This window comes from Anguilla anguilla, chromosome 8, assembly GCF_013347855.1.
Source record: "Anguilla anguilla isolate fAngAng1 chromosome 8, fAngAng1.pri, whole genome shotgun sequence".
NCBI lineage: Eukaryota > Metazoa > Chordata > Actinopteri > Anguilliformes > Anguillidae > Anguilla > Anguilla anguilla.
Window position 1 is genome coordinate 34,612,737 of NC_049208.1, and position 19,068 is coordinate 34,631,804.

The 19,068-nt window shown below is 40.4% G+C and overlaps 1 protein-coding gene and 5 gene segments (V, D, J or C); 4 read left to right on the forward strand and 2 right to left on the reverse strand.

The window, feature by feature from the left end:
* Positions 1-2,020: 2,020 nt before the first annotated feature.
* On the forward strand, positions 2,021-2,561 carry LOC118233631. The segment is given in 2 exon segments: positions 2,021-2,055; positions 2,254-2,561. Coding segments are annotated over 2 exon segments (330 nt in total).
* A 1,689-nt stretch (positions 2,562-4,250) lies between these two features.
* Positions 4,251-6,882, reverse strand: LOC118233632. The segment is given in 3 exon segments: positions 4,251-4,839; positions 6,530-6,593; positions 6,862-6,882. Coding segments are annotated over 3 exon segments (405 nt in total).
* A 1,176-nt stretch (positions 6,883-8,058) lies between these two features.
* Positions 8,059-8,628, forward strand: LOC118233533. The segment is given in 2 exon segments: positions 8,059-8,135; positions 8,321-8,628. Coding segments are annotated over 2 exon segments (360 nt in total).
* A 2,206-nt stretch (positions 8,629-10,834) lies between these two features.
* LOC118233536 lies at positions 10,835-11,379 on the forward strand. The segment is given in 2 exon segments: positions 10,835-10,886; positions 11,072-11,379. Coding segments are annotated over 2 exon segments (360 nt in total).
* Positions 11,380-12,782: 1,403 nt separating this feature from the next.
* Positions 12,783-13,418, forward strand: LOC118233633. The segment is given in 2 exon segments: positions 12,783-12,912; positions 13,093-13,418. Coding segments are annotated over 2 exon segments (375 nt in total).
* Positions 13,419-13,790: 372 nt separating this feature from the next.
* Positions 13,791-16,792, reverse strand: LOC118233490 (receptor-transporting protein 4-like). The gene is made up of 3 exons (XM_035429288.1): positions 16,632-16,792; positions 16,332-16,497; positions 13,791-14,780 (listed from the first exon to the last, which is right to left on the reverse strand). Exons 1-3 carry the CDS (start codon positions 16,639-16,641, stop codon positions 14,441-14,443), a joined length of 516 nt encoding a protein of 171 aa, XP_035285179.1. The 5' UTR covers positions 16,642-16,792; the 3' UTR covers positions 13,791-14,440.
* Between the last annotated feature and the right edge of the window lie 2,276 nt (positions 16,793-19,068).

Consider the following 19,068-nt stretch of genomic DNA (forward strand, 5'->3'; position numbering starts at 1 on the left):
CAAGTGGTTACTGGGAGAATGTGCATTATGGGAGATGCAGTTTCTCTGTGCTCTCACAAAGTGATGAGGACATTGAAACAATGGACATGGAAGATGGAATGCATGACTCCATAAATGTGATCTCACATTTAAAAAAAGAAAAATAAATGAGTGATGAAACAATAATGGACGTTCCACTGCTGCACTGGAGAACATAGCAGTAGAGAGTGAAGTAGAGAGTTCCCTTCTACAGTTAGCACAGTAATCCCTCTGATAAAACAAAGAATCTCATTATAATCATCTGAAAATGACAGTGTTAAATATGAAGGAAGGACCTGCTCATAACGACAAAAGGAAAAGGTCATTCTAACAGTGTTTTAATTCACATTCTTTCCAGAAGGATATACAACATTTGAATCATTTCCTGTGCATGTATGATGTCACTGAATTTCTTATTTCTGATACTGAAATGTCTATCAGAACATACAACACAGACATTTATTAAATACACATTTTCTGGAATATTAGTCAATCTGCTGTCACCCGTGAGCAATTATGGATCTATAAAAGTGCAATCTCATTTCAGATATAATTCACTTCATGCATGCAATAAATATGTTGTCTGGATAAAATAGCATAGACTGTAAATTAATAATTCCATGTACCTGACTGGTGTCCTTGACTTTCTGAACTCCGGGTAATGAACCTGCAATCAGAGCATACAATATATGAATATATTAAACACAAATTTAACAATCATACCTCATATTCAAGGTAAGGCAAGGCAAGTTTATTTATATAGCACAATTCATACAACAATGGCAATTGAAAGTGCTTTACAAGTGCATAAAAATACAGATCAGGGAGAATAGGTACGAAAATACAAATAAGTGAATATATAATTTAAAAAAACGATAAATAGAGTAATAAGAATAGATTAAAAAGTACAAATAAATAAAACTTAATTAGTCATAGAAACTGCAGAACATGAAGTTTTTAAGCCTAGTTATGAATATATTTAGTGTTTGGGCCTGTTTGAATTCTTCAGGGAGTTTATTCCAGATGCACGAGGCAGAGTGACTAAAAGCTGCTTCACCGTGTTTTGTTTTCACTCTTGGAGTGTTTACTAGACTGGACCCAGCTGACCTTAGGGGTCTCGCTGGAATGTAAGGTGAAAGGGGGTCTGATATGTATTTTGGTCCAAGATTTATAGACAATTAGCAGTATTTTGAATTCAATTCTCTGACAGTCTGGTTGCCAGTGTAGAGATCTGAGCCATGAATACCAGTAAAGCAGTCACCCTCAGTGGGGTGCCTCACCTTATTCAGAAGAGATGAGACTGATCTGCATGTCTTAACTACAGGACACATAAGGGCTCTTACACACACCATACAGACAGTGAATACTGCATCACTCCCTTTGTAAACCCACTGAGTTACTGCTGTAATCTTGTGAAAGAAATGTAATGATTTCGCTGAAAGATGAAGGAGGAACATGAAATGTGCATTGATGGGAGCATTATTTATTATGCAATTTAAAAACTGAGAATGAGATAAATCAGGAAACATTCAAAATAATATTGTATTTCAGTTTTCATTAATTCCAGATGGATATACTTCAACTGAATAATTCAAAATGCCTAACTGATGTCCATGACTTTCTGATCTCCCATAAAGAAACTGCAATAATAACACGCAATGTGAATTTATTCAACACATATTTTATACAATGTTGAGACATATTCAGCAAGCCATTTTTCACCAGTTATTTGTCTAAAATCATACATTACAATGCCACAAAAAATAAGACTGACATTTAAACATTTAACAAGATAAAAACAGCAGCCTTCTATAGACCCACTGCTGTTCACACATCAGAGCTCCTCTAACTGTGTGTGACAGGATTTGAATAGAGGAAGGGGCTTTGCATACCTATCCTGTCTCAGTGCTCCACACACTTTAAGACCTCCAGTACTGATCAGTGACTGTCCAGCCCCTTTTACAGACACTGACACAGGCAGCATTATGATGATGTCAAATTTTCTACTGCTGGTGATGCTGGGACTCCTGGTACAAGGTAAGAAAGATGGATCCATTTTTTACTTGATTTTAGTCATAGTTCACAGTTTCTATTCTTACTTTTAAAGACATTAATCTTTTTACAAGAGTTGTGATTGTTATCTTGTCAAATTAATCAGAATATTGTTTTGATTTCAAATATTAATCGGCATTTATCATTGTGCATTGGCATCCATTTCCATGTTTTTTTTTTCAGAATCAATGGCATATGTACGTCTGACTCAGTCTCAATCAGCTCAGTCTGTTCAGCTGGGAAACACTGTTTCTATCAGCTGTACAGCCAGTCAGAGTGTGGGCAGCTCGCTCAGCTGGTACCTGCAGAAACCTGGTCAGGCTCCTAAACTTCTGATTTATGCTGCCACGAGTCGCCAGTCTGGGATTCCTGATCGTTTCAGTGGGAGTGGATCTGGGACTCAGTTTACACTGAAAATCACTGGAGTAAAAGCAGAAGATGTAGGAGATTATTACTGTCAGCATTACAGCAGCTTCCCGCTCACACAGTGATACAGAGTCGTACAAAAACCTCCCTCAGTCAGACTGCACAGAGACTGCACTGCTGCAGCTGGGACCTACTGCAGGTGCTGAGGGGGGAGTCACGGGTCTGGGACAAATTGCCAGCAGACCAGTAGGGGGGGACAATGAGCTTCAGCCCTGAATGTATGCCTCTCTGTGCTGAAGAGGAGCTGCTCTGTGTCACACACAGAACCCATAGCAAGCTTCTGCTGAACCACACACACTACTGTACCACAACATCACAGGAAACACACAGAGTATCATTTCACAAGTAGCAATGATCACCAAGGCTGTGTCTGAATCAGTACACTTGCTTATTATCATTATAGTTGGATATGCTTAGTCGACACAGTAGTTAGGAGACTGAATTCGGACTGAGCCCTGCTGTCTCTGAGCAGACACAAAAGCAGAGGATGTATACTGTACTCAAACCAGCATCCTCAACAGGCCATTTCAATATGCAATGCTCATGCATATTTGAGCAGTGGAGCATATAGGATTAAAATTCTCATTTACTGTAAAAGCATTATTGAAACACTAAAACGAAAAATACGGAACTCCATGACATGCCGATGACATATTAATATAATGAATATGATATTTTATGTGCAAGCTTTGAACAATGTAAAATGCTGATGGAAAACGTAATCATTAAATTAACGTAAGAATATTTTACACACTTTTCCTTTATTATTTAATATAGCATAGAATTAATCCATTTCGGTGTAAATCATTTTTGTGTTTAAATTTAAACTATCGTTTTGCTTTATTGCTTTTAAAAAGGCCCTTTCGCTTGAATGTAATGTTGAATTCATTGATTATATTGTATTTATAGATCTTCAGCTATGATGTCATGCTTGGTGTTATGTAATTTCACAACATGTTCCAGTATAGATGAAATAAGGATTATAAATTATGAAAATTATATCACTCAGCTTTGCAATCCCAAATCTTATACTCTGCTAAGGCAGGCTTAACACGCCTTTCTCACCTCACTACAGAATGATTCCTCCACCTCCTCATGCTCAAACAGCTGTCTCAGTGCTGGGGTATTTTGGGCTGAGAAACTGCAAGCTGTTGGGGTGAAACTCAGATTTGCATATGCAGGGCGGGGCAGGCTGGTTCTGCTGTCCCTCAGTGGGACTGACTCAATCTGGGAATAGAGCAGCACTGTGGCCAGGTGTCTGGGCCATCCCCAGGGGGTTAGTGTGAGCAGAGCACACATCCTGCTGCACAGAACTGCACTGAGCACGGTCACACATCACTGCTCCTCTCAGCAGGCCTCCAGAGCTGGGACTGCCCCTCCTGCCCCTCCCGTATATAGTAATTTCGTAATTAATTATAATTGTATTTTCCATGAAAAGAAAACTCACGTAATATTTCTTAGTGGGTTCTCAATACATTTGTGTCAAATATACTGTACAAATATATTTAGAATTAAACCACTGACCCAATAAATAATATATATATATACTTTTTCAATTAACACATTTTAAAAGTTTTATTGTTATTATCTTATTTGAATTTTTGGGAGTATTGCAAAAGTATTTTCAGTGGCAAGAACGTAACTGTGATTTCATCAGAGTGAGGGCTGGCCTCTTGGTGGAATCACTATAGGTTTTGCACACAAAAAACAGGAGCACAAAAGTATATTTTTTATAATAACAGCCAGTTAAACAATAACTTTTCAAAGAATCTTTATTATTTCAATGACTTTTATCTAACAGCTATTGCCAAAATCACACAAACACAAATAAGAAGGCAGGTATGCATATTTGTTGAGGACACAAGCAGAGCACATGTGAGACATTAGCAGTGACAGCTCAGGCTGGAGGAAGGATTCACACACAGGCCCAGCTCAGTGTGCAGCAGTAAGGAGCAGAGAGGCTGAGAGCAGAGCAGGGTAAACACAGTGTGATCAGAGTGTGTGAGCTGGGCCTGCACCCGCCCTACTCAGCACAGTCAGCTCTCCTCAGTGTCTGAGGGGGGGCAGCCTGGGAGCCCTTTGTGGCCTCACAGGTCAGTGACCCCGCCTTCATCCAGTCATCCGCACTGAGAGTCAGGGAGCTGCTCCAGCTGTACAGGCCATCCTTCCCCAGGACCCCGGCGCTCCCGGCCACGCCCGAGCTCCTACTGGTACCGTCCACTTTCCAGCGCAGAGTCCAGTCTGACGGGAAGCCCTTGTTGGCCAGACACACCAGTGTGGCCTTCCCCTGCTTCACCTCCACACTGGAGGGGGGCAGGACTGTCAGGGCGGGGACTGTGTCACCTGGGAGACAGGTCAGAAACAGTGAGGTCAGACAGTGGACACCACCCCCCCCCCCCCCCTCCACCCCCATGTGTCAATCATTCTGTCGTTAAAATGAGACTGAGACGTGAAATGTCATACAGAAGTTATCACTTACAACTTATTTGGAATGTCTGAATAGACTTTACTTGCATTTGCTTTATATTCTACAATATAAAGTACATTGGCATTATTAAAGGTTCTGTCTGCATGCATTCCATTATTATCAGATTGTGACGGTAGTACTAGTAATGATAAAATTCTTCATCACAACCAGAACTGCTTCTAGTGCAGCACTTTCAATTTACTCCACTTTTGCAGCTTGAACTGTCGATTATTTCAGTAGCCCACCATAGACCCAATACAATACGCAGAACGTCTTGCAAAAGAATGATACATAATGATATTCACGCTGAAAACATATAGAATGAACCACCAGGTTCCCGTTGTGTTCCCTCACGTATATGAACTGAACACGCACTCCGGCAGCAAGAAACAATTTTCATAAAACTTTTACATCAAGTTATCAAAAGCATTTGGTAAATATTTTCATTGCATTGGAAATTCCTCGCTTTAAAAAAAAAATCTATAAACATAATATATATATATATAAATCTATAAACATAATATACTGTAGACTAGAGAATGTTATGACATCAGAACATAAGTCTGTAATGTAACAACATTCGTAATATAATAATGCGATCGCAAATAAACATTAAAATAAAATTTGAATGAATAAAACGATCGGATTTCATAACCAACACAAACGACGAAGTGTATGAAGTAGGCTATGATCCAATTTCATTTTCAAGTGTGAAAAATAAATAACTCTGATTAAATCATTTAAATTTTTTACATTAGGGTTAGGTGGACAACACTATTTTATTCTACATTACTGAGAAAGAGATTGTCGTTTTGCAGACTGTGCCATAAAATACATGCTCGTACAGAGTGATCCTGCCGACGGCAAAGGAGCCAATGCAATTTAATTTAGTTACTCTCGAGCGCAAAATAGAAAGTTATTGCAGGTCGGTCATCTAAACATCAACAGGTCTACGATAAAGACAAACTGCCTGAAGTCAAAATGTCCTAGAATAAAAAGTATTTGACATCATTTGACTAACATTTCTGTTTTTCATTCACGCATCTCCAGAATTACAATTTTGATTCACGACATCGAACGTCGGAAAATTACAGCATATTTAAAAAAGAAGGCAAAAACATCGACAGTGAGGGATGTGGAAGAGAATTACTTACGTCCAACTGACAGTTTCGTGCCGCCACCGAAAGTGTACCACAGTGATACAGACTCATTCACGCGCCGTACAAAAACCTCTCACTCTAGAGACACAGCCGACCGTTGGCTTTTCCATTCTTTACTACTTCACGCAGCTTTTCAAATGTATCAACGATTCGCTTGTAAAAAAAATGTTGCATGTACTTGGATTTGTATGTGAAAATGTATAGTACTCTTTTGAGCTTTTCACATGCATATCTTTTATTTTATTTCTAGCTCGACGGCTGATTCAGCCGGCAGAAAATAGAATGTGGAATGTAAAATGCAAACAACCCGCAGAAACGTAATGTAAAATGAATGTATTAAAACAGATAGAATCTTCTAATATTTCTGTGGAAAATGTTGAAAAGCCTTGTTTGTATAGCCACTTACTGCCGACTTCCAGTTTGGTCCCGCCACCGAAAGTCCACCACAGTGATTCAGTCTGATTAACTGGCTATACAAAAACCTGCCTGTTGTGCACACTGTTGATCCGTCAGACCTGTGTAGCCTTAGGAAGTCCCCTGCTGGAGAATCGTGGAACGACAACGAAGATGATGTTATGAAAGCTCATCAACGAAAGTCGTTTCGGTGTACGAGTCATCAATATTAAATATGTTTCAAAATACATTCTGTGACAAATGCTCTTCGATTCAGGTGAAATGATAAATGATGTGACTGTGACAGGTGTAGTAGCGCGAGATGAGCAGAGGAGCGCTGTTCACCTCCTCTTTGGAAAGCGTCATAGTTTCCTGCTATCGTCGAATCCCAGAGGAATTCAGTGCCATGGACAGCCATACAGGTATTCATTCAACCTTTTTTAATTTGAATTTTTCTTAGTCTTACTCAGACCTCATTTTGAACACAACTTAAACAGAAAATATTCTTGATACAATGGCCACTTTAAGTTAATTTAGAGTTTTGTCTTGATCAGTGCCAGTTCTATACCAAGGATAATAAGACTGATGTGAAAGTTGAAGTTTTAATCTTGTGTCACTGAGAGATCCCAGTCCGTTAAAGTAAGCAATAAGACCTCTGTGTATTCCTTGACTCTGTGTGTGCTCAGCTGGGCTTGTCTCACAGGCTTGGGTCAGCATCTGTGGGGACGATCATACAGCACTAGTGAAGAAGTCCCAGAGTGAAGTCACCAGGATCTGGGCAGTGGACCTTTTATCTGGCGGTGGGGAGCCTCTATGTGCTGCAGCTGGAGCCGCTCCTGGAAGACAGGCTGCTCCCAGGTGTGGGATAGTTGCTGTAGCTCCAGGGCCTTGACTGGGCTGATCTACTCTGGCCAGCGGCTGCTGTCCATGGTCCTGCACACACTGGGGATCGGGAGAGGTGACGAGAGAGAGAGAGAGAGAGAGAGAGAGAGAGAGAGAGAGAGAGAGAGAGAGATGGAAGCTGGGCGGGGCATCCAATCCCTGCCTCACGAGAGATAAAAACAGCAGTGAATAGAGCACGTGTCTGGAAATCAGGAAACATTCACTGCAATACAGTATTTCACTTTTCATTGATTCTGTATAGATATACAGCAAATGAATAATTCACTGTGTCTGACTGATGTCCCTGACTGTTTGATCTCTTGTAATGAACCTGTCATCAGTGCACACAATATCTACATTTATTAACCATATATTTCTCAATTATACCTCGTATTCAGCCAGTCTTCACTGGTTACACATCAATAATCATGCAGTCAGAATCAGTAATATTTACTTTCAAATACTTGACTGGGTAAAAACATCAGTGAATAGTGTATGTGTCCCAGCCCTCTACAGACCAACTGCTGTTCACACATCGGAGCTCCTCTAACTGTGTGTGACAGGATTTGTATAGAGGAGGGGGCTTTGCATACCTGTCCTGCCTCACTGCTCCACACTCTTTAAGACCCTCAGTACTGATCAGTGACTGTCCAGTCCTTTCACAGACACTGACACAGGCAGCATTATGATGATGTCAAACTTTCTACTGCTGGTAACGCTGGGACTCCTTGTACAGGGTGAGAATGATAGATCCACATTAATTTCAGATATTGGTTATAGATAACATTATCATTGTTCACTTTTCACAAAATAAATGATTTCACAAAAGTTGACATTATAGCCTAGTCCAAATAAACAGATTTCAGCAAATTGTTTGAATAGTAACATGTATTGACATCCATTTCAATGTTTTGTTTTTCAGAATCAATGGCAGATATAGTTCTGACTCAGTCTCCAGCAGCTCAGTCAGTTCAGCTGGGAGTCACTGTCTCTATCAGCTGTACAACCAGTCAGAGTGTTTCCAGCAGCTACCTCCACTGGTACCAGCAGAAACCTGGTCAGGCTCCTAAACTTCTGATCTATAGTGCCACTACTCGCCAGTCTGGGATTCCTGATCGTTTCAGTGGGAGTGGATCTGGGACTCAGTTTACACTGAAAATCACTGGAGTCCAGGCTGAAGATGCAGGAGATTATTACTGTCAGCAGGGATATAGCTCGCCGACACAGTGATACAGAGCCATACAAAAACCTCCCTCAGTCAGACTGCACAGAGACTGCACTGCTGCAGCTGGGACCTACTGCAGGTGCTGAGGGGGGAGGCACTGATCTGTGACACTGAAGGGCTCTGCTCAAATTCTGAGCTGTTTTGTGCATTAATAACGCTCATTTTTTAAATATTTAATACAATTTCTCCAAATGTGAGCACATCCAAAATCTTCCTTTTAAGATCCGTTTTAATTATATTAGCTTTTCATTGAATGAATACACTTGAGATACTGGCACTTATACACTTGAGATATCAGCACTTTGTAAACACAAGGAAAAGATGCACCGATTTAACAAAAAACTGGAGTGGTGAATTGCAATTCAATTACATTTCCTGGACGAGAGGTGGGACTCAACACACAAGTGAAATATCTTGAATGTAAAGTTTGTACGTATTTGAGGTTTTTCCAGGGGTAAATTATAATTATGGATCTAAACAGATTTTTTGGACACTGGTCAATGTTACCTTAATGATGATGATGAGACCCAGAAACATTCTAGGATAATTCATGTCCTGTAGTTGCACAGCATCTTTGGAAATTAATACGGAATACCAATGAGCTACCGGCTACAGGGCATTCAGTGATGAGAGTGGCTCTCACACCCCCCAGCAGTGTTCCTCCTGCTCTTTCCCAAACTCCAAACTCAGCTCCAACTTCAGCACTGACTTCACTTTCACGCTTGGTTGTGATAAAACTGATACATCATAGGAAATCTCGCTCATTCATTTGCATGGATGCAGGTGTGAGCAAAAGCATTGTTCAAAAGTATCGTCATGATTTACAATGGGTGGAATTTTCATGCTTACTGAAGACTCATTTAAGTATAATTTTGGCCAAATTTGAATAAGTAATGCAGGATTGACCTTGTGATTCCTTCCAAAATTTCAAGTAATCAGCATTCTGTGGCTGTAGAGCACACCACTATGGGTTGAACCTCCATACATGGCACAAGCTGCCATTACACTGTGTGACCACAGGGCAGAGACAGAGAGTGCTGTTTTGCTTCTGATATAAAAGTACTACAGTATAATGAGGGGGAGGAAACTACAGGGCCCTGTTTCATGAAGCAGGATTACTGAGTTAGCTGGATAAGTGCACTGAGTAAAACCCAGAACCATCCAACATATGGCACATGGTCTGAAGTAAAAAGAGCTGTTTTGGGTTATACTCAGCACAGTTACCCAGCTAACTCAGTAACCCTGCTTTGTGAAAAAACCCAGGCTGGTATTACACTTAGACCTAACCAGTGCAGTGTGAAGCAGACCCACAATGGAGTAGTCTGACTATATAAGCTGCACAGGATGTTCTCTCCCCCTGTACATGTAAGTAAGTGATCTGCAGTGGGGGAAAGCAAGTGGTTCCTGGGAGAATGTGCATTATGGGAGATGCAGTTTATCTGTGCTCTCACAAAGTGATGGAGGACATTGATAAACTGCGCATAGAAGGTGGAAGGCATGACTCAATAAATATGACCTCAGATAGAAAAATAAATAAATAAATAAATGGTGAAATAATAATGGACGTTCCACTGCTACACTGGAGAACATAGCAGTAGAGAGTGAAGTAGAGAGTTCCCTTCTACAGTTAGCACAGTATTCCCTCTGATAACACAAATAATCTCATTATAATCATCTGAAAACTATAGTGTTAAATATGAGGAAGGACCGGCTCATAATGACAAGAGGAAAAGCTCACTATAACAGTGTTTTAGTACATATTCTTTTGACAAGGATATACCACATTTGAATCTTTTCCTGTGCATGCATGATGTCACAGAATGTTTTATTTCTGGTACTGAAACGTCTATCAGAACAAACAACACAGATATTTATTAAATACACATTTTCTGGCATATTAGTCAGTATGCTGTCACCCGTGACATATTATGGATCTATAAAAGTGCAATCTAATTTAAAAAAGTAATTCACTTAACGCATACTATAAATATGCTGTCTGGATGAAAATAGCAGTGAATAGTGCACGTGTCCCAGCCCTCTACAGACCCACTGCTGTTCACACATCAGAGCTCCTCTAACTGTGTGACAGGATTTGTATAGAGGAAGGGGCTTTGCATGTCTGTCCTGCTTCACTGCTCTACACACTTTAAGACCCCCAGGACTGATCAGTCACTGTCCAGTCCTTTCACAGACACTGACACAGGCAGCATTATGATGATGTCAAACGTTCTACTGCTGGTGATGCTGGGACTCCTTGTACAGGGTGAGAAAGATGGATCCATTTTACCTTGAGATTTTTCTTGTAGTTCACATTTCTGTGTCTCTTTTCGCAAGAAACCTTTTTTCACACAAGTTGCCATCATAATATAGTCAAATGTACCAGAATTGAGCACATTGTTTGAAAATATTAATATGCATTGACATCCATTTCCATGTTTTGTGTTTCAGAATCAAAAGCAGATAAAGTGCTGACTCAGGATCCAGCAGCTCGGTCTGTTCAGTTGGGAAACACTGTCTCTATCAGCTGTACAGCCAGTCAGAGTGTGGGCACTTGTCTAAACTGGTACCTGCAGAAACCTGGTCAGGCTCCTAAACTTCTGATTTATGATGCCACAAGTCGCGAGTCTGGGATTCCTGATCGTTTCAGTGGGAGTGGATCTGGGACTCAGTTTACACTGAAAATCACTGGAGTCCAGGCTGAAGATGCAGGAGATTATTACTGTCAGCAGTGCAGCAGCTACCCGTTCACACAGTGATACAGAGCCGTACAAAAACCTCCCTCAGTCAGACTGCACAGAGACTGCACTGCTGCAGCTGGGACCTACTGCAGGTGCTGAGGGGGGAGCCACTGATCTGGAACACTGAGCAATGGTAAATTATAAAAATGTTTATACTCTCAAATCTAAATAATTATCATATGTTTCAATTTCAGTGTATCAAAACTTTTAATTAGGAATACAATGTTGAAGAATTTCCGGTTACTTTGCTTTATAATCTCTCCCTGGCCAATAGACATATGTTGTTCTGAAGCAGTGCTCTCACATAAAATATCACATTTCCAAATGAGTTCATTCTTTAAAAGTTTAAACGAAGATATCACAGCATGTATCAGCAGTGAACAGCAGGCAGTCCAGCACAGTGGAATCACTCAGTCCAGAGCTCTCCCAGCACACCTTGCACAGACTGCTGCTACACACCCTGACCAATCAGAGAGCTCCACTGCTGCTTCTGATCTGATCCTCTAACACCATAATAAAAGAGCACAAACTACAGTCTGATAGGCACTGCTGACCAATCCTGTGAGCCGCTGTGTAGAAGGGAATATGTCATTATCTGTGAGGTCACCACAGGAGGGAGGGAGGGACTCATTCAGCTCAGTTGTCCCTTTCTCACTGAGGACAAAGTGATTCCTCTGGTTGACTGTTTGCCTGCAGTCTGCCTGTACCAGCTGCACAATGTGAGCTCCCAGTTTCAGTGGCTGTGCTGCTCAGCTGGCTGAGAGCTAAAGGAAAATTAGTGGCTGCTGGCTGCACATGGGGAAGAGCAGGAGTTTCTGAGCTTTCCAGTATGGATGGAGGAATTACTGTTTAGGACAAAAATGAGGATAAATCTTTGTTTAAAACATGTATTACATTTACCAAGATCAACTTAGTATTTCCTGTATTTAAAAACAAAAATGTTCAGTGCTAGTTGTCAAAATAAAACTGCATTAAATACAGGGTGAGAAGGTCTTCTGAATTAAATCAGGAAACTTTCACAGTAATAAAGTATTCAACTTTTCATTGATTCCATATGGATATACTGTGAATGAATAATTCCTTGAGCCTGACTGATATCCCAGACTGTTTGATGTCTTGTAATGAACTTGTCATCAGTGCACACAATGTTTAAATTAATTAACCACATATTTCACAATTATACCTCATATTTAGCCTGTTTTCACTAGTTACACACCCATAATCAAACATTATAATCATACAGCACAGTCAGAATCAGTAATATTGACTTTCAAATGCTTGACTGGGGAAAAACAGCAGTGAAAAGAGCAGGTGTCCCAGCCCTCTACAGACCCACTGCTGTTCACACATCAGAGCTCCTCTAACTGTATGTGACAGGATTTGTATAGAGGAAGGGGCTTTGCATACCTGTCCTACCTCCCTGCTCCACACACTTTAAGACCTCCAGTACTGATCAGTGACTGTCCAGTCCTTTCACAGACACTGACACAGGCAGCACTATAATGATGTTGGTCGTTCTACTGCTGGTGATGCTGGGACTCCTTGTACAGGGTGAGAAAGAAATAACTATTTTAACTTGAGGTTTTAGTTATAGTTCACATTTTTGTTTTTTCTTTTCACAAAACAACTGTTTTGAAGCAAGCTGCCATTATAGAGTAATCAAATTTACCAGAATACTGCAAATTACTAAATTAAAATGTGCATTGACATCCATTTCCATTTTTTTTTCAGATTCAATTGCAGATGTAGTTCTGACTCAGTCTCCAGCAGCTCAGTCTGTTCAGCTGGGAGACACTGTCTCTATCAGCTGTACAGCCAGTCAGAGTGTTTACACTGACAGCAGTGGTGGCAGACTCAGCTGGTACCTGCAGAAACCTGGTCAGGCTCCTAAACTTCTGATTTATTATGCCACGAGTCGCCAGTCTGGGATTCCTGATCGTTTCAGTGGGAGTGGATCTGGGACTCAGTTTACATTGAAAATCACTGGAGTCCAGGCTGAAGATGCAGGAGATTATTACTGTCAGAGTTACCACAGTGGCTATGTGTTCACACAGTGATACAGAGCCGTACAAAAACCTCCCTCGGTCAGACTGCACAGAGACTGCAGTGCTGCAGCTGGGACCGACTGCAGGTGCTGAGGGGGGAGGCACTGACCCGGGACACTGAGGGGCTCAGCGCTAAAACACCAAACTTCCGTAATACATTTTTTGTTTGTTATTTGACAAGAGAGTACAAACGTTCCATGTGTTCTCAGCAAGCTAGTAACACTACAAGTTGACATTAAAATGTATTTATCTAGTCATTTAACATATAAAATAATGAGAAAGTTTTGTATTAACAGCAACATAAGGAAGATAACTTGAATTTTTCTTAAAGACCTTAAATTGCGTAAAGCATTGTTTCTCATAAATGACAAACATTTCTCAAAATAATACAAAAGTATTTTATTAAAAGCAATTATCTCAACAAATAAACAATTCTGGCAACATTTTTATGAGCCTCAAGCATTGCAACAATAATTTAGATCATTAGTATTCAAAAATATCATATCAAAAGTACCATTAAAAAAGATAAAAAGTACACTAACGCGTATACACAATATCACTCCAAAGAGTTGTGAGATGCACATGAGTTTTCATTAATCACCCCTGCAAAAAGCTCCTAGCCCTCACGCCATCTGTCTCTCTCTCTCTGTCTCTCTCTCTCTCTCTCATGTGAGTCTCCTCTCAGAGACTGCGATGGCACTGCAGGCAGATTATGGTTAACGCTGATTATCTCATTTCCTCCCCCCTTATCTCCGCCCAGAGCCATAACCATACCGCCCTGCTACACCTCCACATATGTATATATATATATATATGGTTCCAAACATATTATTAGACAAAATATGTTCTTCCATATTACGTTGGTTAAATATATATTGCGTAAAGTGCATTTTTTCTGTCATCGATAAAAAAAACAAAAAACCATTTTGAAATTATTTGTCTCAGGTAACCAGTTGAGCACCTCATGTTGCCTGTTGGGGCTCCTGAGGTAATCATGTTTCCTTTCCCAGTTCCTAGACTAGGCTCTGTGGAAACTAGTCTTCCACACAGCAGATCCCCTGACTACAGGCCTCACACAGCGAACTCTCATGCGGCTTCGTCCGCACTTTCTCAGGGGAGCAGGAATCGCTGTTGTCCTCTTCCTCTTCACCGTAGCAGTTCTTCTTGATCTTGCCAATCAGCTTGAGCAGGACCTTCTCTACTTCCGCCGTGGAGAACCCTGGGAGCTCAAAGTTCCCACTGCAGCCCCGGCACGCCTGTCCGAAGGGTCGCATGATCACCGTCCCCCGGGCTGCCTCGCTGCGCAGGCGGTAGTGGAAGAGAAGAGTAACCCGGGCCGATGGCCAATCTTTGGAACAGTTACCACACCTAAATCTGAGATAAGAGGCCAAGAAGGCGATTGTTCAGTCTTTGTATTTTGTTGTATTTCCATTAATCAACTGAAAACATACGGGACTGCATTTGAACCACATGGTGACAGTGTTCCATCATTGATTTGCTGACAAAAGTGACAGCGCAATATTTGTGTGACTGACCAAAAATGGCTTTTTTGGAGGTAACTACAACGAGCAACAATATAATGAACTCAACAATTAGATTCAATAGGCTATTGAATACAGATGACTATAAGCTTGGGATGTGCAGCATGGCACCATTCAGACTGAATATTCAGCCTTAGTCTCGTAATAATCAATCAAGCAGTTAAATCAAGCCAGGAAAGAATAAATCCAGAAACCTCTCTAGAAGCATCTCTAGCAGTCTACCCCTGATTAAGGACTAAGGAAATACACCACCAATGCAGGAGTCAGGGGGGACACATACATGTCACGGTTTCTGTGCAGGGTAGATCATTTTTCCGTGTCTGCACCGGCTCAGTTGTTAGCATTCAGATTAGCCACTCGGCTAATCGTTCTTTTGGTGTTTGGGGACGATTAGTTTCGAGCTCGCAGGTTAGCCGCTCGGCTAATCATTATTTTTGGTTCCTGTGGGATGATTGTTCCTGCCCTAACATTCCTTGCATTCCTGCAGGATTACCATGGTGATCTGTTTCACCTGTTGGCTGCTCACATCTTCCGCTGATTACCAGCCACACCTGTGGCTGGGTATTTAAAGCGTCAGTAGGCAGTGGAACGGTGCTTGAGTGTAACGTGTTTTGCTCTAGCCAGTTCCCTGGCTCTTTTCTGAGCAAGGTACAAGTATTTTATGAACCAAGGAATTCAGACTTCAGTTTTGTTTTTTTTTGGGAGAAAGGTATTAGGACGGAATTTGTCCAGATTCTGAGGTTGGCGGTTTTTAGGGGTGACTGTGTCACCTTCGTGGCACAAATCTTTCCGCTTCTTACTAACCAGTTTTCCCCCTGGTTTTAGTTGGCCTCAGAACGTCTTCTGTTTGTTTGTGAAAAGACATTTTCTTGTTCTCAGCTTCGGTTTGAAGTCGTTTGTTCTTTAATTCTCGTTTCCCTGTTCCTTTTTTTTAATACTCCTTCCTCAGTTACCCGTTTAGGGGTTTATTATTAATTATTTGGGATACGTCCCTTAGGAGTATAGCACCCCCTTATTTCGTCTCTCACGAAACTTAGTGGGTACTGGAGTGCCCTTCGGTAACTTATAGATCCCCTGTTTGGTCGCGTCTGATCTTCACACTTCCCCTCCCTCACAATACAATGTCTAACATATAAATGTTTGAATTGCCACAAAATTAAGGTTAAGTCAACAAAAGACTAGACTTTCAATATATATATATATATACACACACACACACACACAGGGTATTTTAATAAGATCCCTCACTTATAGGGACGTTATTTATATATTTATTTCATTGTTTGTTTTTTGCCTGCTTGTTTATACATACAACGAAGATGGTTAATGACAGTCGCAGTTTGTAGAACATTGTTTTCTCACGAAAAGACAGCTGAATACGTACTTTCCGTAGGCACGATGGCAGTAGATCTTCCATCCCCTCCTCCTCTCCTCTTCAGAGAGATTATCTTGTAGGCTGTAGTTGAACTGAAAAACCCAGCTGTCATTGTATTCTAATTCTTCTTCCAACATTTCGTCGAAAGTATCACGCCACAGCGTGGGAGTCCAATCTGGTAAATTAGTACATATTTAGACATGGCAATGTAAGTCACTTTATTCTCTTTACTGGATCTATAGGCGGTACATCTAGAATTTCGAACAATATTCGTCAAGCTAACTGAAGAATTGCTATCAACATACGCACCTGTGTTCATTCTGTATCTCTTCTGTTCGTAAGATGTAAGCTTTCCAAACTGCTGAAATGTCCAGGATGTAGTCTACTTTTTCAGCCCGAGCACTTTTATAGGCTTCGCTGCACAGCTCATGTTGTTGTCCGTCCCTCTCATCACGTGTGGAATTTGGAAAACGAAACTTAAGTCCTCTATTTTGTTTCGCCGCTGTTGTAAAAACAACTTTCGATTTGCAAATTTGAGTCAGCATGTGGCCAGCAGCCAAGTTTCCATGATTCGTAAACACCGTGCGTAGGTTTTATACTCCACTGTATTTATAATAATGCATTTATTTTTATTTCAACAGCAAGGCAACAGAGATCAAAACACGTAGGCTACTCTACGCGGCGTTTGGTTTGTAGCTTTGTTTTGTTGATATGGCGCGTCCAGTGTGGCCTAAAATATTTATTTTACTAGTTATATATTTACGACATTTCCCCCGATTTTACCATTGTGGGATGAACTAATCCCTTCTGATTTCAATTGAGGCATGAACTTGTTAGGAAACCTCTGCCACTTTCGTGTTTGGGATCCACTACAGTTTCATGCAAATGTATTGTTATAGTTGTGTAGCAGTTGTTTCCCTCTGTAGTAATCAAATTTGTATTTCAAAGCAAACAACCATGGGGCTAAATTCAGTATGTGCATTGATTTCATATGTTTTTAACTAATATTGAACTATATTACAACAATGCCATTCAAATACTCTTTTTCTAAGTCAGCATAAGCATTAGGACAAATGGCTTCTTTCTAAACTTGCTTGCAATGAAACCTGGAGGAAATGAGAAAGTGGTGAAAAAGTTGTGGGGGAAAAAAATCTAAATCCTCAAATAATTGCTGGTGATCTCTATACATTAGGAGTGAAAGTATCACAGGACACAGTGTGAAAAAACATAGAGGCAAATTACAAAGGCTACACTTCTAAATGTAAACCTCTCATCAGCAACAAGGACAGAAAAGAGAGATTGGAATTTGCAACAAAAAAGAAAAAAACAAAAAAACAAAAACAAAGATAAGCCTGATTAGTAGATGAGACAAACATAAACCTTGACCAGAGTGATAGAAAGGTGAAAGTGCGGAGTAAGAGCTGAGTTGTTTTGTTTATATGGAGCGTCCAGTGTGGCCTAAAATATTTATTTTACTAGTTATATATCTTTACGACATTTTCCCTGATTTTACCATTGTGGGATGAACTAATCCCTTTCATTCCCTTGCATCCCTTACAACAATACGTTGTTACACGTACTATAGTTTTAATACAGTGGACTAATGTAAATAAATCTTTAGTATACAGCAGCTTACGCATTCTGATTTCAATTGAGGTATGAACTTGTTAGGAAACCTCTGCCACTATCATGTTTGGGATCCACTACAGTTTCATGCAAATGTATTGGGACAGTTGTGTTGCAGTTGTTTCCCTCTGTAGTAATCAAATTTGTATTTCAAAGCAAACGACCATGGTGCTAAATTCAGTATGTGCATTGATTTCATATGTTTTTAACTCATATTGAAATATATTACAACAATGCCATTCAAATACTCTTTTTCTAAGTCAACATAAGCATTAGGACAAATGGGTTCTTTCTAAACTTGCTTGCAATGAAACCTGGAGGAAATGAGAAAGTGGTGAAAAAGTTGTGGGGGAAAAAAATCTAAATCCTCAAATAATTGCTGGTGATCTCTATACATTAGGAGTGAAAGTATCACAGGACACAGTGTGAAAAAACATAGAGGCAAATTACAAAGGCTACACTTCTAGATGTAAACCTCTCATCAGCAACAAGGACAGAAAGGAGAGATTGGAATTTGCAACAAAAAAGAAAAAAACAAAAAAACAAAAACAAAGATAAGCCTGATTAGTAGATGAGACAAACATAAACCTTGACCAGAGTGATGGAAAGGTGAAAGTGTGGAGAAAGAGCAGAATTGCTCTGGACCCTCAACATACTACTTCTTCTGTTAAGCATGGCGGAGGCATTGTGATGGCTTGGGCCTGTATGGCTACATCTGATGTTTTATGTTGCCTTCAGTAGTCTGATATTCCCAACCTAATGGGATCTCCAACATATTCTTGACTCTTAGAAAACTATGACAGGGTCATCACTTGAAAGCAGGGTTAGTTTCGGCTTTGCTAAGTTTGTGCTCGTTCAGGCTGGAAAGTGGGAACATGTATGTATGCCAATTTTCAGATAAATATGCATATATTGGAATGACAGGTATGCCATCCCTCCTAGTTATGCCTTGGCGGGTGGCATGGCCCATACCTATATACAGCACCAAGAGTTTGGCAGTTTTCAGGGTTTCCTACTATTCCTACAGCCAATTTACTCATGCATACGAAGCACTGTTTAAAAGCCTTTAATTAAAACTTGTTAAATCAGCTGAAGAGAATGTGGTCATTCATCATTAATG

Excerpts from the sequence above, each read along its gene's own strand:
- LOC118233490 (XM_035429288.1), bottom strand. Across the intron at positions 14,781-16,331 it reads TGCCATCGTGCCTACGGAAA|ATTTAGGTGTGGTAACTGTT; the intron begins GTACGTATTCAG and ends CTCTTATCTCAG.